Raw genomic sequence first — 20,720 nt, forward strand, 5'->3', positions numbered from 1 at the left:
GCAACAAGGAGGGGAGGCAGTTTCACTATGAGCAACAGACTTGTGTCAAAACAATTCTCTCCTTGTTTTGTATTGAGCCTTACATCACTATCCTACACTTACTCTTCAAGTTTTACTTCTGTGTTCTTACATAGAGTAACCTTAGTCCACTGCCGCTCCAACCCCATTACTAAATACTCAGGTTCTTGGGCTCCTATTGAAAATGAATCCACCTCTTCTCCCTCTCTAGGTTACCTACTGAAAATTCATCCATCTTTTCTCCTTTCCTCTTCCCCTTTCCATTTCAGGGATTTAGGGAAAGGCAGGCAAACTAGAATGAGTCACAAAGGCTTTGATTACCACCCTAATACCCCAAAATTGCTTATTTGTATTATGCAGGCCTTAACTGAGAGGATCACCTCCAATGATCCATTAAAGATGAGCCTCTGTCCATTAAAAGAAACTGTACTCTGGTACAAATATATTGCTTTGTAGTGTTCTCTTGTTTTGTGTGTGTACATTTCAGTTTCAACAGACTCCACAGGGCTGGGACCTTGTTTCTTCTTTCTTTTGTGTTTCATCTCTTTCTCTGCTCTTCATTCATTAATTTTTTATTAGGAACCTTATATGTTTCAGGAAGCATCCTAGGAATTGGGGATAGATAGGTGAATGAGATAGATACATCCCCTGCCCTCATGGAGCTTATAGTCTGGCCTAAAGAATAAGTAATTTCTGTGCTCTGAAGGAGAAGTGAGGTGCTGTGAAAATGAAGGATGAGGGATGAGGAAACATTCCTTGAGGTTGAGACATTTCTGTTGCTATCTGTATTGGTTAGGGTTCTCTAGGGAAACAAAATCAACAGGGAACACTCGCAAATATAAAATTTATAAAAGTCTCTCACGTGGCCGTGGGAATGCAGAGTCTAAAATCCACAGGGCAGGCTATGAAGCTGACGATTCTGTTGGAGGGTCTGGATGAACTCCATAGGAGAGGCTTGCCAGTCGAAGCAGGAAGAGAGCCTGTTTCTTCTGAATCCTCCTTAAAAGGCTTCCTGTAATTAGATTAACCATCGCTCATTGCAGAAAACACTCCCCTTGGCTGATTACAAATGGCATTCAACGTGGATGCATCTGACATGATCATGATTTAATTCTATGAAATGTCCTCATCGCAACAGACAGGCCAGCACTTGCACAACCAGACAAACAGGTACCAACACTTGGCCAAGTTGACACATGAACCTGACCATGACAGTCCACCCCTTGTCAACTTGGCAGCTATATATATCACCTTAAACCATACCTAATTTCTAAATAAAAAACAATAAAACACACATTTTTTCTTTTACCTAGCAATACTCAACTGTCCTGCATATAACTGGAAACACATTAAATCTCTCCAGAATAGGGTGCAAGTCTTTGGGTAATATTCATTCTTAAACTTGATATCTTACAACTTAAATAGTATAACATGAACTAAACAGCATTACAGTTCTTGTTTCTGTAACTGATCATGTGGTCGTAGTTCATATTTATCACTTCCTTCTTCCACTACCCATTCCATGTTCCCTTTGCCCTCAGCAAGCACTTCAGCTGGCCATGGTTCTTTGCCTGGTGGGGTGACCCAAATCTTCATTCCTAAAGTTTCAGAGCCATTGGTAGCCCTGTCTGGATTGGGTTGTTGCAGTTTTCCATTGATTTTAATCACAGGGCATGGTAGTACTAAAAGACGCCCTAGGGGATCTCCTATATTCCAAGAAAACTCTTCTTTATCTTCTTTGCGTAGTTGCAGGCCTATTTTGCCCTGATAGTCAGGGTCAGTCACCCCAGACAATAATGTAACCCCCTTCTTGGCTTGTTCATCCAGGGACATGAGTAGCCCAAAGTGACCAGATGGCAGTCTTAGATTCCAGTTCAATGGAATTGTTGTTGTTTCTCCTGGTGGGAGCACTCCCCTTTCAGGAACTAAAACCTGTAGACCAGCACAGCTCAAGGTCACAGGGACAGGAAACAAACGTTTTCCTAGTGAATAGCTAGGGGTAATAATGAGTGGTGTCTCTTCCATTTCCACCCCTTAGTTCATGGATCCTGGCTATGGGAGAAACAACACCATACAGTGGATGCTGATTCAGAGCATACACAGACTCCTGAAGAACATCACCCCAACCCTGCAAGGTATTCCCACCTAATTGGCACCATAATTGAGTTTTCAAAAGGTCATTCCACCATTCTATCAATCCAGCTGCCTCTGGATAATGAGGAACATGGTAAGACCAGAGAATTCCATTAGCATGTGCCCATTCCCACACTTCATTTCCAGTGAAGTGTGTTCCTTCATCAGAAGCAGTGCTGTGTGGAATACTATAATGATGGATAAGGCAGTCTGTAAGCCCATGGATGGTAGCTTTGGCAGAAGTAGCATGCAAGGAAAGCAAACCCATATTCAAAGTATGTGTCTATTACAGTTAGAATATATCACTGCCCCTTCCATGAAGAGAGTGGTCCAATATAATCAACCTGCCACCGTGTAGCTGGTATGGTCACCTCAGAAAATGGTGCCATATTGGGAGCTGAGTGTGTGTCTCTACAGCTGGCAGATTGGGCACTCAACTGTGGCTGTAGGCAGATCAGCCCTGGTGAGTGGAAGCCCATGTTGCTGAGCCCATACATAACCTCCACCCCTACCACCATGACCACTTTGTTCATGAGCCCATTGGACAACGACAGGAGTTACTAGGGAAAGAGGCTGACTGGTATCCACAAAATGGGCCATCTTATGCACTTGATTATTAAAACCTTCCTCTGCTGAAGTCATCCTCTGGTGTGCATTCACATGTTCATGTTTTTAGCTCACTCAGAAAGTTCTATCTACATACCTCTTCCCCAGACCTCTTTGTCACCAATTTTCCAATTATGATTTTTCCACGTCCCTCACCGTCTAGCCAAACCATTAGCAGCAATCCATTAATCAGTATACAAATGCACCTCTGGCCAGTTCTCCTACCAAGAAAAATGAATAACCAAGTGTACTGCTTGAAGTTCTGCCCACTGGGAAGATTTCACCTCACTGTCCTTCAAGGACACTCCAGAAAGGGGATGTAGTGCTGCAGCTGTCCACTTTCTGATGGTACCTGCTTATCATGCAGAAGCATCTGCAGACCAGGCCTGAGTTTTCTCTTCCTCAGTCAATTCACTGTAAGGAACTCCCCAAGAGGCCATAGCTCTGGTCTGGGAAAGAAAAGGTAATGTGGCAGGAGTGCAAACCATGGGCATTTGGGCCACTTCCTCATGTAACTTACTTGTGCCTTCAGGACCTGCTCTGGCTCTATCTTGTATATACCATTTCCATTTTACAATAGAGTGCTGCTGTGCATGCCCAACTTTATGGCTTGGTGGGTCAGACAACACCCAACTCATGATAGGCGACTCAGGTCTCATGGTAACTTGGTGGCCCATGGTTAAGCGTTCAGTCTCTACTAAGGCCCAGTAGCAGGCCAAAAGCTGTTTCTCAAAAGGAGAGTAGTTATCTGCAGCAGATGGTAAGGCTTTGCTCCAAAATCCTAAGGGTCTGCGTTGTGATTCTCCTATAGGGGCCTGACAAAGGTTCCAAACAGCATCTCTATTTGCCACTGACACTTCCAGCACCATTTGATCTTTTGGATCATACCGCCCAAGTGGTAGAGCAGCTTGTACAGCAGCTTGGACCTGTCACAGAGCCTCTTCTTATTCAGGTCCCCACTCAAAATTAGCAGCTTTTCTGGTCACTCAATAAATGGGCCAGAGTAGCACACCCAAATGAGGAATATGTTGTCGCCAAAATCCAAAGAGACCAACTAGGCGTTGTGCCTCTTTTTTGGTCGTAGGAGGGGCCAGACACAGCAACTTATCCTTCACCTTAGAAGGGATATCTCAACATGCCCCACACCCCTTGACACCTAGAAATTTCGCTGAGGTGAAAGTCCCCTGTATTTCTGTTGGATTTATCTTCCATCCTCTGACATACAAATGTCTTACCCATAAGTCTAGAGTAGTTGCTACTTCTTGCTCACTAGGTCCAATCAACATGATATCATCAATATAATGGACCAGTGTGATGTCTTGTGGGAGGGAGAAATGATCAAGGTCCCTGCGGACAAGATTATGACGTTGGGCTGGAGAGTTGATATACCCCTGAGGTAGGACAGTGAAAGTATATTGCTGACCTTGCTAGCTGAAAGCAAACTGTTTCTGGTGGTACTTACTAACACCTATTGAGAAAAAAACATTTGCCAGATCAATAGCTGCATACCAGGTACCAGGGAATGTATTGATTTGCTCAAGCAATGATACCACATCTGGAATAGCAGCTGCAATTGGAGTTACCACCTGGTTGAGTTTACGATAATCCACTGTCATCCTCCAAGACCCATCTGTTTTCTGCACAGGCCAAATAGGAGAGTCGAATGGGGATGTGGTGGGAATCACCACCCCTGCATCCTTCAAGTCCTTAAGAGTAGCAGTAATCTCTGCAATCCCTCCAGGAATCTGGTATTGCTTCTGATTTACTATTTTGCTAGGTAGGGGCAGTTCTAGTGGCTTCCACTTGGACTTTCCCACCATAATAGCTCTCACTTCATGAGTTAGAGAGCCAGTGTGGAGATTCTGCAGTTGCTCAGTATGTCTATTCCAATTATACATTCCGGAATTGGGGAAATAACTACAGAATGGGTCTGGGGGCCCACTGGACCCACTGTCAGATGGACCTGAGCTAAAACTCCATTGATCACCTGGCCTCCATAAGCCCCCACTCTGACTGGTGGACCACAGTGATGTGTTGGTCCCCTCGAATTAATGTCACTTCTGAACCAGTGTCTAATAATCCCTGAAATATCTGATCATTTCCTTTTCCCCAATGTACAGTTACCCTGGAAAAAACCATCGGTCTCCTTGGGGAAGGCTTGGAGGAAGATTAACAGTATAAATTTGTGGCAGTGTAACAGGTTTCTCCCCCAAAGGGACCTGGCCTCCCCTTCATTAGAGGGACTCTGGGTCTGTAAACTGTCCCAAGTCTTGAAATTGATTAAGGGGACTTGACTCTGTGTTTTTGTAATTCAGGTTAGACTTCTGTTCACTTGACCTAGAATTCTTGTTTATTCAGTTCGAACAAGAATTTAGTAGACTGCCCTTCTGTATTTCGAGGTACCTCATGATTTACTGTCCAATGCCACAAATCTCTGCGAGTCATATAATTTTGACTCCTGCTTTGAGTTTGTTGTCTATTATAATAGCTACGTCTGCCTTGTCTTTGGTGATGAAGTGCTGCCACCTGGCTTCTGCCAACTTGGGATCCAATCAACCCCATTGTGTTTAAGGATTCCAGCTCAGTGACAGCAGTTCCTACAGTAATATCTGACCTACAGAGAAGTGCAACTACAGAGCTCTTCAGGGATGATGGCGCTACTCCCACAAATTTATTTCTCACTGTTCTGGTAAAAGGTGCATCCTCTGGACATTCCTGGGGTGTAAGAGCAGCAGGCTTTGGATGATAAATCCACTCTAACATTCCAATCTCTCTAAGCCTCTGGATCCCCTCATCTACATTATACCAGGGCAGTTCTGGCATTTCAACCTCAGGTAATGTTGGCCACCTTTTGATCCATGTTTCAACTAACCATCCAAACAAACTGTTAATACCTTTTCCAATCCTTCGAGCTATAAAATTGAATGCAGAATCTCTGCTTAGTGGACCCATATCAATAAATTCAGCCTAATCTAGCCTTATATTCCTCCCACCATTATCCCACACCCCTAAAATCCATTGTCACACACATTCCCCTGATTTCCATCTATATAAATTGGAAAACTCACACAGTTGTTTTGGAGTATAACGTACCTCCTCATGTGTGATACTTTGTATTTCACCTTTAGGGGCATGTTGGGACTTTAGTCTAGTTATAGGTCTGGAAGAAACGAGGGGTGGTGGGGGTGCGTCATGAAAAGAATTAGAAGTATCTTCCAAGCCATTTGCTCAGGGCATTCATTTGTAGTTTCATCTGGTGAAACAGGATAAATCACTCTAGGGTTAATACCTTTAGGAGGAGGTTGGGTGGCCAACTCCTCAAGGCAGGCTGGAGGTGGGGCGGCTATGTCCTCAGGTCAGACTATTATATGGTTATTTAGAAAACACTCAGCAAGACCTAGGGTTTCAGCCATATCCCTGACATAATTATCAATTCATATGTCACCATCCCATTTTTCAGGGTCCCAGTCCTTTCCAATCAATGCTCTCACTTTAATGGCAGACACCATGCAACATTGAGATTTCAGTTTACGTTGTAAAGTTGCTACTGTAATGATAAGATTCTGAGTCTGATTTTCAGAGATTTCAAGTCTATGGCTAGAGGAAATAAGATTTTCCTTCAGGATACTCATAGAAACTTCTACATCTGTCAGACTCGTTTGAAGACTTAAGCCCATCCCTTTCACTCCTTAATGTATCCAGTGTATCTAACAACAACCACCCAACATCTCTATACCTCTTATTTCCACAAAACTCCATAAAGATGTCAAAAACACTATATCCCAGAGCCTGGCTTCGTAGAAGTGAAGCATTAGGAGAATCGAATAGTGATATTTTGACTATCTCTTTTGCCAACTCAGTCCATGGATTGGAGTGTCATTTCGATTATGGGACTCAGAGTCCTTAGTGCCTTTGAGTTCAGTCAGAGTAGAAAAACATTCCTAAAAACCCATTTTTAAGATTCTGTTACTTAAGAACCACTCCTGGTACCAAGTTAGTTAGTTAGGGTTCTCTAGAGAAACAGAATCAACAGGGAACACTAGCAAATACAAAATTTATAAAAATGTCTCATGTAACCATGGGAATGTAGAGTCCAAAATCCACAGGGCAGGCTGTGAAGCTGATGATTCTGATGGAGGGTCTGGATGAACTCCATAGGAGAGGCTTGCCGGTCGAAGCAGGAAGAGAGCCTGTCTCTTCAGAATCCTCCTTAAAAGGCTTCCAGTGATTAGATTAAGCATCACTCATTGCAGAAGACACTCCCCTTGGCTGATTACAAATGGAATCAGCTGTGGATGCAGCTGACATGATCATGATTTAATTCTATAAAATGTCCTCATCACAACAGACAGGCCAGCACTTGCCCAACCAGACAAACAGGTACCACCACTTGGCCAAGTTGACACATGAACCTGACCATGACACCATCTAAACAATTAGTTGGAGCTGGACCTAAGAGAACATAATTGTAGGCCCAATAGCGAGAAACACTGAATGAAAGGGTCAACTTTGTCTCTTTAGGTAATCACTTGTCACCATTGTGATTGCAAATACAAATATTAACATAGGCACTGAAATCCCTGAAAAATGTAATCCAAATCAACCAAAATGGAAATATTTTATTTTTAAAGAGATGGGGACCTATCAAAATGAAAACATAAAATATGAAAGTTTTAGAAGAGCACTCAAGGATCCCCAGAAAAGATATCTACAGATCTACAGATTCCCCCAAATCTCATCTTAAGAAACACAGGACTAGGAAGGGGCGAAGATGTGAAGACTAAGAAAGGGGAAAGTGTGTAAGCTTTCCCCAAAGTGTAGATACTGCATGAATGTTGACTCTCACTGCTTGCTCTCTCTCAGTTCCCTGCCCCTTGAGCCTCATTATGTGAGGCTGCAGTTCTCTGTGGATGGTCATCAAGGAATAAGGAAAGAGGAGAGCTAGGCCTTGCTAAAGAACGTGAGGTCTGAGGAAGATAAAATAAGGATGACAAAGGAAAAACTGCTTACCTATTGGGATACAGGCTTGGACTAGGGAATGAGGAAGAAGCAATATTTTTCCCACTTGTTCCCTTTCCCCTGAAGATTTAAGAATGAAGTGGAAAAGGAGCAGGCTTGAAAGGAAAAGATGAAAAGGAATTTCCTTCCCCCGCTGACTGGATCTAATCCCTTCCTGTTGGTACAAGTGTCCTTCTACCCTGTTTCTTCCTTTGGATTTGTGGAGGACTAACCTTACCAACATCCCCAGAAATTAAATGGGTAAAAATGGGGCATGACTTATCTTGCATCTAAGACATCTCCCCAGCCTCAGGTGAGAGGACCTGGAGGGAGGAGTACACGGGAACTTCTAGAAAGAAGATGAGATTATGACTTAACTCTGGAGTAAGAAAGTCCAAGAGACATCTGAGAGAATGGAAAGAACATGGGTACACTGATTCTGCTCTCTGTGATTTTGGAAGGTGAAAAACATTCTGCAACAATTCTCCCCTCTTCTGGGTCATTATAGGGGCAGTTGATGCCTTGATGATCTGTCTGAGGAGAACCTTAAGAATAGGGGACTGTAAATAAGTATATTTGCACCCCACCAGGAGTTCCCTCCTTCTTTCTTTCTGAGTCCCCTCTTTCCAAGAAGGCTCAGAGGATCTGGCCACATTCTCTTACTTTCCTTGCCCTATTCCACAAGGGCATTGTTTTGCTTTCATTAAAGATTTAACCTGATGGGAGAACCCAAAGAAAGGTTCAGGAACTGGTGCGAGGTAGTTTTGAAGTGGTGGTTGGTCAGTGTTGTCCCTGAACAGGTACAGCATATGACATTTGTCTTCTAAATGGGTGAAGTAGTATTCTGTTCTTATTCATGAAATAATCCTTATGGAGTACTCAGAATTCATTAATGAAATATACAGATAAATGGTCACAGTGAACAAATGCTCCCCATGCAAGGGTAAAAATGATAAGTGGCAGGGAAAGTAGGTCCAACTGGGGGTAATCTGAAAAGTCTTCATAGGGATATTTGGGGAGCTGAACCTTGAAGGCTGGGCATGGTTTTGACATGCAGAGTGACAGGATTTTTTTTCAGGTGAAGAAACCAGCATGAAGCAGAAAAGGTAAGGAAAGTAAAGCCACTTTACTTCCCTTCAGTATTATTCACTTCTGACTTATAAGCCTGAGCTTTCCCAGAGTATTTGTGGTGCTGTGTTACCAGGCATCAAGTCAGTTGGAAGTTCTCCACCCTCACATTTCCCTGCATTTCATACTCACCACATGGCACCATATGCTGCACTTACTCCCTGCCATTTATCATTGGCACAGGAAACAAAGATTCCAGTTTCCCAGAGGCTAAATAAATTTCCCCTTCTGTTTAGCTTTGGTGGCTTCTGTGGTTTTGGTTCTCTTGGGATTTGTGTAAAGATTGTTCCTCCCTCCATTTTGCTCCCAAAGCCTTTTGCTGTGCTTCCCTTATAGGCAGGGTTTCAGGCAAAGTGAGGTAGCAAAAGGCAGACTTTTCTGTAGTGATGTGTTTAGTGATGAGCTGTTATTTTCAAAGCAGTCACCAGGTACCAGGCATTGTGTTAGGGATCTCATAGGTATGATCTCATTTTCTACTCACACAACTTCACGAGCTACTCATTCATTCAGTTGTTCAACAAATCTTTTTGGAGGGGCGCCTTTGGGCCAAGCACTATGCTGGCTGCTGGGAATGAGGCAGTGGGAAAAAACCCTGCCTGGATCTCTGGTAGCTTATATTCAATTGAAAATGATAGACAATAAAATAAAACCTTATAATGTCAGGCAGTAACTGTGAACACAACGATGCCAGATAAGGGAATGGATGAAAAATGCCCCCAGGTGTGCATGGTGCTATTTTCAGTTCAGTGATCAGGGAAGGATTCCTTGTGGAGAAGACATTTCTGCAAAGACTCGATTGAAATAAGGGAATGGCCATGCAGCTATCTGGAGGAAGAATGTCTAGAAGGAGAGAAAAAAAAAAAAAAAGGGAATACAGAGGCCTGAGGAGGAAGGAATTGGATTTTATGGTCACTTCAAAGCAGCTAAAAGAACAGCAAAGCGGTGAGGATGGATGGAGCAGAGGGAGCAAGGGAGAGAATGGTAGGGGATGGAGTCAGAGATGTGAGGAGGAGCAAGAGTAGGTGGGTTTCAAAGGCTGTGGTAAGGATTTGGATTTTGTTCTAAGTATGGTTGGGAGCCACTGGAGAGTTTGGGGCAGGAAAGGGACATCATCTGGTTTATACATTTAAAAGATCACTCTCATATCTACATGGAGAAGGGCCTATATTGGTCAAGAATGAAACTAGAAAATCCACTTAAGGGGCTAATCGAGGGTGTGGTGGTATGCAGGCTGGAATTAGGGTACAGAAGAAGGCCAACGATGACCCAGAGGCCCCCTGATATTTAGGGGTCTGGAAGAGAAGGAGCTCTCAGTGAAGAGTGAAAAGGAACAGCAGGTAAGGAACTAGGCTATATATTTTTTATTTGGACCCAGAAAGAGTACTTAAAATGAAGAAAGCATTGAGAAACCTCCATCTAGACCCATCAGCAACATCTGACCCTTGATCACATCCTCTTTGAAATACTTTCCTCTAGATGCAAGTTTCTCAATTTTTTGAACTATTAACATTTTGGGTCAGATAACTCTTTGTTGTGAGAGGCTGACCTGTGCACTGTAAGATGTTTAGCAGCATCCCTGTCCAGTATCACCTCCTCAGTTGTGATAACGAAAAATGTCTTCAAACAATACCAAATGTCCAGAGGGGAAGGGACTCACCACCAATTAAAAATCACTGGCTAAGAGACTCACCAGGGGACATTTAGCAATGTCTAAAGACATTTTTCGATGCCATAACCAAGGAGGTGCCACTGGCATCTAGTGGATAGAGGATAGGGGTGCTGCAAACTATCCTACAATGCTCAAGACAGCACCTACGCCCAAGAATTGATCTGGACCAAAATGTTAATAATCCCCAAACTGAGGAACCCTGGACCAGACTCTAGTAAGATGAGAACAGATGCTTGACCATTGAGTTTGGAAATTTGGAGGTCATTGGTGACCTAGGAATATGTGGTTTAAGTGGAGCAGTGGGATGAAGGCCTCATGGGGGGAAAGAGTGGTAAATGAGAAAGTGGAGGCAGTGAGAAGTTTTGCTATAAAAATTAAGATGGGAAGAGAAAAGGAGAACTGCTGGAGGGAGCTGGATTAAGGGAGATTATTTCAATGCTAAAAAATTTAATGATTTCATACATATAAAATTATGATTTATGCACATGTACATATAAATTACAAAGAATAATTAAATGAACATCATGCAGCTTAAGAAATAAAATATCATGTGACCCTGTGTGTCCCTCCCAATCAGGTCTATTCTCCTCTCAAGGAGTAACCACTATTCTGAATGTTGGCTTTTTATTCCAGAGGTAAGTATCAAATGAGGATATTTTTTCTTAAAAAATGATGCATATTATAGCATGTTTATATGAAGATGGGAATGTTTCAGTAAGGAGAGATGGGGGATAATTTTAGAAGTCATGTCTCTGAGCAGGTGAGAAGAAATTGGATCCCAGAGCACAGATTTGGGAGGGGGCAGCTGGGAGCAGGGCAGTTTCTCTGTGGCAATGACGGTGGAAGAGCGGAGGGCACCACGTTTCAGAAGCAACTGATTTAAGGTGGTAGGAAAGTCAAATGTGGAATACTGTTCCCCCTGAGGGAGGAGTCTAGGTGAGGTGAGGAGACTTGGGCGAAGCTGTTTTCATTCACTCCTCCTTCTTCCTAATTCCTTTCAATGCAATTGAATTCAAAGACTGGTTGTAGAGGTCTTGTCTGAAAAGGACCTACCCCTCAAATAGTTCACAAGATAAGGTATGTACACCAAGATATCTGGAAGGAAGAGATGGGACAGTTTGCAGGGGTGGAGGGATGTGGATCAAATGAACAATAGGTGCTTCCTTTCTCCTAAAAAAAAGTTGCTCTGGTTGGAGCTACACCTTTTGGTTTCTTACCCAATTTTTTTGTGCGTGGGGGGTGGGGTCATGGTCTGGGAATCAAACCCAGGTCTCCCGCATGGAAGGCAGGCATTCTAACCACTGAATCACTGAACCACCTGTGCACCCTTCCTACCCACCTTTTGCTGCTCCCTGAGATGCCTCTAAATCTGTGATTCCCAACCTTGGCTGTCCTTTTGGGATCACCTGGGGAGTCTTAAAAAACTATAAACACTGAGTCCGACCCCCAGAGAGTCTGATTTAATTGGTCTAGTATGCAACTTGGGCTTTGGGATTTTTAAAAGCTCCCCAGATGATTCTAATATATAGCCACAATTGAAAACTATTGCTCCAAGGAATGCCTGGAATTATTTTGAAACTCACTGCTTTAGTCCAACTCAGAGGACAGAGTGATTTCTGCTTGCTGGAGTGAACTGATTAGGGCTTTGAAGGATAGGTAAACGCCCTGCAGGTGGGGAGGTCAAGCCAAAGGCTGGGGCAGGTTGGAGGGGGAGGTGGCGTGGGGAGCAGGACATTGTGAGCAATAGCCTAGAGAAGGTTTGAGGCATGTGACAAGCAGCAAACCATTTAGTTTCTAATAGCAGGGAGTGCAGAAGTCTTAAGATTTGGAAACAGCTTGGGCAAAGACATGGAGGTGGGAATGATGAGTAATTCAGTTTCATTGGAGATTAGGTTGAAGAGAGAAAACTGGATGATTTTAAATTATAGAAGGTGTTGAAGACCAGATTGAAAATGTGTAAGTAATTTAGTAAGAAATAGGGAATCTTTAAGGGCTTTTGAGCAGTGGAGTTATATAAGAAGTGTATTTAGGAAGGATAATCTGACAGCAGTGTCAAGGGAGGCTGGGAGTAAGAAGAGGTAGGAAGTAGGGAGACATGTTAGTGGAGCTATCACAATAATCCTACTGAGGTCATGTTTCCGGCAAGGACTGGGAAATGAATAAGAAACTACAGATTCAAAAGATTGTGTGGCAATGGAATTGACTCAGTTTGACAAAACACCAGTAGTAGAGTGGTAGGGAGGTGGTGGTGAGACAGGCTAGAATAGGGAGAAAGGAGAGAAAAAAAAGAAAAAACTGTGAAGGAGCCCTTAAACAAGGACAGTTAATCAAGGTCAGGAGGGTGGGTGTTCTAGACAGAGAACCTGTCTGGGGCTACTCACTTATAGGAAATACCAGTTGGCAGCCGACCCACTAAGTGCCACTCGCTTAGTGAGTGAGTCATCTACAGAGAAGGGCGGAGCCAATGGACCCACCCAAATTCACTACTATCACCAGGCACTGCCCTGGAGACAAGGGAGGGTAGGAGAAAGAGCCCTGAACAAGGAAGAGGGAGAGGGAGTAAGCAAAACTCATCTATAAAAGCAAATGGCCCCACATTGCCTGTCCCCTCTTGCCTTTCATCTTCTCTTGTGAGAGTGCCCGCATGTCTTCTCACATGTGTATTCAATAAATCATCTATACCTTTATTCTTTGGGCTGTGCCCTTGAATTATTTCTCTTGGCATGGCCAAGAACCTAGACCAAATCTGACAACAACGGAGACATGGAGTTTTTCAGATAAGGGTGTCTGGGAAAACGGGTCCATTAACAGAAGCAGCGAAGTAGGTTTTTGATATCACTTCATTAGTTTGATTTGGACCATGCTGAGTTTGGAGAGCCAGCAGGATGGTCCATTTGTCCATGTTGCATGGGTACTGGGAGAATGTCTGCATGTAAATATATAGATTGGAGAAGAATTTGGTTAAAAATGAGAGTTGAGTTTGGAGTGGATGAGCTTTTCAAGGGTAAGTCTAAAAGAAGGAAATAAGTTCAGAGACAGACACTTAGGGAAAGGGAAGAGGAAAAGCAAAAAGGGGCATGGGAGGTGAAAGGGTAAGGAGGGACGATTAGCAGGTGCCTGTGTGTGTATAGGGAAGGAGCAGAGGCAACATGTCCCTGAACTCTGGAGAGCAGGGAATCCAGAGTCAAGGGACAAAACATAGGAGGGTTCAGGGAGGGAGAGTACTGTGAAAATAACATTGATTTTGGCTCCTGGTAACCTTTGATCATTGGATACCATTAGAAAGAGCAGTTTCAGTAGAGCAGACTTCAAGGGATTAAAAAATAGTAGGTTTGAAAGACAGACACAGACTCATCTCTGTCAACAACACTCCCCTATTTGAAAAAAAAAATGAGTAGGTGGTGAGGAAGTGGAAGCCACAAATGTCAATTCCTTTTTCATGAGATTTGATGAGGCAGACACAGTAAACTCGAAATGTCCAAAGGAGAACCCATGATTTCCACACCCCACCCACCCATCCTTCTCCCATGTCCCTATGTCAGTACATAGCTTCCATTTACTGGAGTGTTAAGAGGTTGGCAGTCACATCTGCTGTCTCATCAGCACCCTGCTAGATACCTGAATGCTGTGTAAATGTATTAATTTAGTGCCAGCTTTTTAGGACCCTGCCCTGAAGGTGTACAGCTGCAGACACAAAACCGGCTGGTTGTGCTCCTCCCACCCCTCAAAAGGTTTCCTGGTTGACCTCAGGACAGGAGAGGGCATAGTCTTAGCTGGACTTGAGAGGCTGTTTACCTCCTTCTCAGGGCTCCCACAGTCCTCTGGCCCCTTTGCCTTCCCTAAACCCTATACGCCATACCACCTGGGTCTCTAATCCAAGCTGTCTGCAAAACCCACCAGCCCCCACTCAGGAACAGCTGTGGTCAGTTGGTATGTTTTCCCTGCCCCTGCCACTCCATCCCTGACCAGCTTCTTCAGAGTGTTCTACCTGCCCTCTTTTCTCCTCCTGCCTTTTTGGAGTTCTCGGATTGGATTCTCTGGTCTCCTTGTAAATATCTCCTGTCCAAAAAAGCCTTAATCAAGCCCAGCCTGGTAGGGAATGGAAAAGCAGCCCTAGGGAAAGCAAGCCTCACTGAAAATGGACTCTAAGTTCTTCCCGGGTGTATTTCCAAGAAGCCCCCTTTCGTTCCTCGTGTTTGTGTCTGTCTCTCTCGGCCTGGGTATCTGTCTCTTCCTACTTTTGTCTCAGTCAGTTCTGTTTCCCTGGAGAGAGATGAGGAGAGGCGAAAGGGAGGACCAAATAGGGCAGGGTCTTTGCGGGGCCGCAGTCTTCGGAATTGCGGGTGATAAATCCACGTGGTCTCTTTAATATTGTCTTTCAGAAGTTCACACACACGCACAGACAGATCAGAGCAAGGCGGGGTGCTGCCGCGGGGTGAGGGGAGCGGACTGGCTCCCTCCCGGGGTTGGGAGGTCCATAACTTGGGTTCCCTTCGGTCCAGCTGTCCAGGGACTGGGAAGGATGGAAGTATTTACAGAGAACGGGGACATGTTCCTGATCTCGGGGTGGTGGGACCTAAACCGGGAACCTCCCACTCTCATTCCAAATACCACAGAAGTAGAGATTCGGGGATTAGCAAGAAAATAAATAGGCAGAGACAGGGTGGAGAAGGGACGAAAGAGTCCTGGCAAAGACAGGAGCGAGCGTGGGGGGCGTAGTTACCCTGGGGCTCGGTCACTGGGCGGGGGCGAAGGGCGGGGAGTGGGTCGGTCTAGGGGAGAGACCTGGAGCCCCAAACCCAATCACCAGCTGCATCAACCCCCGCGGGGACGAAAAGGAGGCGAGGTTTTGTCAGAGCCGGGGCGGGGTCTATGGAGGAGGCGGGGCTTTGGGGCCCAGCCTCCAGGCTGCCCGAGCGCAGGCAGAGGGAGCTCGGCTAGGGGCGCTGCATTTCGAGGGGCTGGGGGCCTGGAGCCACTGGGGGCCCAGCGTTTGGCGGGGATGCTGGGAAGCGGCGTCCTTGGGGATGTGGGCTTTGGAGGGGTTCCTGAGGAACTGGATTTTCGGAGCGTGCTCGCAAGGCGAGAGGTTCCGAGCAGGCCGAGTTTAGGATGGATCGAAGTCCCGAGGCCCCAGAGGCGGGTGTGCGGGGCGCACAGTGGGTCTGCGCCGTCACAGCAGAACGCACCTGGGAGGTCAGGGAATGCAGGACGGGGGCGGGCCGGGGGCCTCCTTAGGGATCCCAGTAGTTCTCGTGGTGCTGCGCGGCGATGATGATGACTACAGTGAGGATGGTACAGAGAACCATGGCTGCGATGCCCACGGCCAGGGAGATGAAGGAGAAATTCCGGGCCTCGCGTGAGGCGATCTCGGCCGACACCATGTCTCCCCGGGCCAAAGCGGTGCGCACCTGCGGAGGACGGGCGGGGGTGGGGGTAGGGGTGGGGGTGGGGGAGAGGATCAGAGGGCTGTTGCCCCACCCCCACGCCTCTGCCTCTCTCTCAGATGCTCCTCAGAACGCCTAGCACTCCCTCGGAATAAGGCAAACGAAGTGAGCCCACCTCCATAAGCCGCTCCCTCCCACCTCTCTCCACCCACCTGCACTGCCTTGAAGATGGCGATGATGCCGGTAGGCCAGAAGCAGCAAATGGTGGTCAACACCGCTATGGGCATGTAGTCGTGCGGCGGACGCCTCGGTTCCAGCAGGGCTAGCCCTGGACCCTGGGGCGGCGGGGGGAGCGTAGAGGTCACCCCCGTTCCCCCCGGGGTCCCGGCCGCATAGGGCTGTAGGAGGAAGATTGGGGGCGGGGAGAGGAGGTGTCACCTCTGCTCTCCCAGACCGCCAGAGCACACACAGGGCTGGTAGGGTTTTTTTTTTAAGTACAGTTCTTGCCGTTGCTTCTTGTAGAGCGTGATCACACTTCCAGGAGACCCATCAATTCCACCTAGGTCGAATTCCTCCCTCCCTTGCTTAGACTTGCCTCCTCTAGCCCTTCCCCATAGGGCTGTCCTGGCCTCAGTTGTTTTCCCCTAAGCTTCAGCACTTTGCTTTGCTTCCAGGCCCATCCCCTTACTGACCACTGCTTCACTTCAGACCTTGTTTCTTCTACCTGGCTTCCCCAGCCTTCCCTAACCATTCGGTCTCAGCCTTCTTTCCCCTAGGTTTTATATCTCCTCTCCATCCAGGCTGTTTCCTTCTGTCATGCTTCTTCGGGGCCTTCAGGCTCTGTTTCCATCCCAGATCCCGAGCTCTGACTCCAAAAGACCCCCTAGACTCCACGCCCTTAATGCTGTTGCTTCTCAGACCTGTGTCCAACCTCCAGGGTCTGTTCCTTCTGTTCTCCCAGATTCCCTGGCCTTGCAGTGGTCCCTCCGGGTTCTCAGGCTCTATTCTCCTTAGGTCTGAACCAGGACATCACCTGGCCCCCTTGCTCTGTCTCTCTATCCCACCAGCCCCCATGTGAGCCCAGTTCCAGGTCCTGTTCCATCGTGTCCCCCTTCTCCCATCTCCCATCTCCCATCTGCCCCACACTTACCGTGCCCACAGGGTAGACTGGCACATAGGCAGTGCAGGGCTGCAGCTGCAGCGGATAACCGGGTGCCACGTAGCCCCCCAGAGGCAGTGTGCCCACCGCCCCCGCATGCGTGGGCACCACGAAGCCCGGGGCCTGGGCGGTCTGCGTGGTCGCCGGCGGGGGCGGGGCGGCGGCAGCGGGCGGCGGCGGGGGCAGTGGGCCCTCGAAGCGAGTCTCCTGCAGGTAAGGGTCGGGTGGCATGCGGGGCAAGGTAGCGCAGCCGGGTGGGGGCGCCCCGGAGGCGGAGCCGGGCGTGGCGTGGTGGGGGGGGCGCGGCAGCGTGGCAGAGGAAGAGGGACCCCGCTGAGCCGCGGCCGCCGAAGAGGCCAGGCCGCCCGCCCCCAAGCGTGGGAGGGTGGCAGTGCCCGACTGGTGGTAGTGGTGGTGGTGGTGATGGTGGGAGGCAGGGGCTGCCTGTGGGGGCGGGGCAGGGGGTTCCGCCGGGGGCTGGGGGGCATTGTATGGGGGCGGGGAAGTGTGAGGGACTGAGTCCGGGATGCCTAGGGGAAGGTGAGCCGGGAAGAAGGCACAATGATATGTAAGCGGACAAAGAGGAGATAAGGAGGGGTAGGGGGAGACACGGACAGTCAGAGATGGAGAAAGATAATGTGAGAGACAGACCGGTGAGACGCGGTCTCTCATCTTGAGGCAGGAGAGGGGTTGTATCTAGGCCACCCCCCCTTCTTCTTTTAAATCTAGTTTTGAGGTCGCAACTCTCCTCTGCTCCTCTCCCTTCTCCTTCATCAACTTGCACACAGCTCTCATCCGGGGCCCAGTCTCCCATCCTCCTTGCGCTTGAGGCTGCCTGCGGGCCAGCCCCATGTGTGCACATGTGTACACATGCGACAATGTGTTAACATGTGCTCAAGTCAACAGTTGTGTAAACGCATGTGGGATGGCATGTTCCACTTTGCCGTTTCTTTGGTGGGGAGGGGGTGCCCCGACCTCTCTGGGAATCTCGGGACCTCTTTCAGAACAGATAAAGAAAAGTCCCCTGGATTTTACTCCCCTGGCAACCCCCCCATCTGATCATGTCTCCATATTTTCCTGGTGGATGTCTACTTGTGAGCTGGTGATTGTCCATCTGTCACTACAATGATGCTATCCCTGCAGTACCTGTCTGATGCTAAGCCCACTCTTGTACTTCCTCACCCACTCCCTGCCCCCTCCATGTGTTACTGGAAAGGGGAAGAGGCTGAGACTGGAAGGAGGAAAGGAAGGGAGGGGGTAGAGAAAGGAGGAGGGAAATTGGGGGCATTAGGAGCTGGAAGGAAAGGGGAATGAAACAGAACCACCGGCTAGGGGAGGGTGGGGGAAGGGTTGGGGTCAAGCGGTGGGGGGGGGGGGGGGGTGTTAGGCGACGGTGGAGGGGGCGGGAGGATTTGTTTTCCTTTGTTACCTGACTTTTCAGATGCCATGTCTGCGGTCTCGTTGGGTCAGGGTCCTGCAGCCGGAGTCGGAGTCCTCGGCCGTTGTTGGAGTCTGGGTGCGCGGATGGCGCAGCCCGCGAGCAGCTCAGAGATGGAGAGATGGAGACAGCGGGGGGCGGAGGGAGGGGGGTGAGCTTAAAGGGACCGAGGCGAGGGAGGGGGAATACTCCAGACGTCCCCCCCCCTTCAGTCTCTCTGTGTTCTCGGACCACCTTCCTCCTCCTCTCACCCCAGCATTCAAGCCCCCAGTTTGGGTTCCCTTGGAGTTGTCATGGAAACGGGGAGGGAAGACTTGGTGAGGCGGGTGGGACTAAGAGAAGGAAGGAGGGAGAGAGAACTCTCTAGAGTCTTCCCTTTATCTAAGACCCATGTAATGATTTTATGTGGGAGAAAGCGAACAGGCGCCCAATGGATTCCAAACAAAACCCCAGTTTCTTCCTGAACGGATTCACCCCGGTCAGATGTCTCACGCCTCACCTTCCCTCAGGGCTCCCTGCAAAGTTCCAGGCTCTTCTCTCAAATCCTTGGCCCTAGTTTTCCCCTTAGGAGAGAGAGAACTGTATGTGAGAGAGGACTGTTTTGCAGAGTTGATACTTGCAATACCCTGGAAAGTTCCCAGGGTTACAGCTTCCACCTGCCCCCTGGGTCTGGGGTGAATTGGGAGGTGAAGAGGAAGTCTCCAGTCTATACATCTGCCCTAGCCTGGCCTGAGCGGGCAGGGGACCGCGGGAGTGCAGACAAACTTTCTTCCTCCAGGTTAAGAAGCCGGAGCTCTTTGGGAGAGGGAGGGGGAAGAATTAACTGCTGAATACTAGCCGTTAGGTCTGGAAATAGGTGTATCTTCCCCTTACCCCTTGTTTGCTGAGCTGCTTAGAATTCCTGGATCGGACAGTGCTCAGATCCATTCCCTAAGTCCCCAATCCCTACCCCCCTTCCCCCGACCTCCCCTCTCCTAAGCAGAGACGCAGTTCCACCTCCAGAGTCGACCTGGGGCACATCGGTTACTGCAGTCTTTTTATTTGCTTATTGCATCTGGGAGCGCGTGGGTAGGGAGGGAGGTGAGGCTAGGCAGTCTATCGAGATTTACACGAGTTGGGATTTTTGCAAAAACATACTCAGAGATCCATTATTAACCTCCCCCCACCTCCCATTTCGACTAGTACTTCCCAGCCCTCTCGCGCGGCAGTCCCTCTTCAGGCCTAGGTCTCTGCATCCTTGTCTAAGCGGAGACTACAGTTCTGTACGAAGCCCTTGCTTGGGTCAGCTCCAGGCCTCAGAAATTTGGATCACGGCCCCACACCGGTGGTTCTGGTTCCTCAGGAGTTGGCCCGATCCTTTACCCTCCTCCCCGCCGCCGCCACCCCCGCCCCACCCGCCCCTCGCTCTGCACAATCGGAGGTGTGGGGATTGGTTTTATTGGGAGAGATGAGTTTAGACTCAGCGAAGACCTTCTGATAAGAGAGATTCAGTGGGGATTGGTTTTATTGGGAGAGATGAGTTTAGACTCAGCGAAGACCTTCTGATAAGAGAGATTCAGCAAGCTGCGAAATCATCGATCTCTCCCTCCCCGGGGAGTGGGGAGGTAGAGCTGCGGCGAGTGTGCTAGGTACTTTTGGCATTTAGAGACTCTTTCCTTTTCTCAAGAGAAAAGTCTTTAAACGCGAAATAAGAACCCTAACCCGGCGCCCGGGTATCGGGTAGGGGTCACAGATGGGCGGGGAGGTGGGAGACTTTTGGAGCCCGGAAGACTGGACCAGATGGGAGGGTCTGGGTTGGGGGCCGCCCAGGGAGAGTTCCAAAGGCCGGGATTGCCCGGGTCGCTGGGGTTGAAAGACAGTTCGAAATCACGCGGACGTGAGTCATCGCGGCTCCAGCGGCCCTCCGCCCCTTGAGGGTGGGGTGGTATAAGGGAAAATGAGTGGAGGAAAGCCGGAGGCACTGGGCCCGGCCGCACTTAACTCGAGGGGCTTCGAGGACTCTCGGCGTCTCTGTTGACAAGAGCCCTACATGCACTCCAGAATTAAGAGTTGTAAGACGCCGATCCGGGCGGGTGGATAGGGGATCGGGAGTCCGCTCCGGCTGGCTTCAGTCTTTCAAGCTATCCCGCCAATCCCCCAGCATACGACAAACTGCAGAGGGCTACCCAGTCCATCCCCTGCTGT

At 48.2% G+C, this 20,720-nt stretch overlaps 1 protein-coding gene across 2 annotated transcripts; it reads right to left on the reverse strand.

Moving 5' to 3' along the window:
* Positions 1-14,082: 14,082 nt before the first annotated feature.
* Positions 14,083-19,467, reverse strand: PRRT1 (proline rich transmembrane protein 1). Of its 2 annotated transcripts, XM_077161396.1 has the most exons (4): positions 18,528-19,467; positions 17,090-17,628; positions 16,152-16,337; positions 14,083-15,963 (listed from the first exon to the last, which is right to left on the reverse strand). In XM_077161396.1, the coding sequence occupies exons 1-4, from the start codon at positions 18,544-18,546 to the stop codon at positions 15,787-15,789; spliced, it is 921 nt and encodes a 306-aa protein (XP_077017511.1). In that variant the 5' UTR covers positions 18,547-19,467; the 3' UTR covers positions 14,083-15,786. The 2 variants fall into 2 exon arrangements, with proteins under 2 accessions (XP_077017511.1, XP_077017510.1); XM_077161395.1 differs by lacking the exon at positions 18,528-19,467 and having other exon boundaries at positions 17,090-18,387.
* Positions 19,468-20,720: the final 1,253 nt, after the last annotated feature.

This window comes from Tamandua tetradactyla, chromosome 5 (genome assembly GCF_023851605.1).
Source record: "Tamandua tetradactyla isolate mTamTet1 chromosome 5, mTamTet1.pri, whole genome shotgun sequence".
In the NCBI taxonomy this organism is placed as follows: Eukaryota; Metazoa; Chordata; class Mammalia; order Pilosa; family Myrmecophagidae; genus Tamandua; species Tamandua tetradactyla.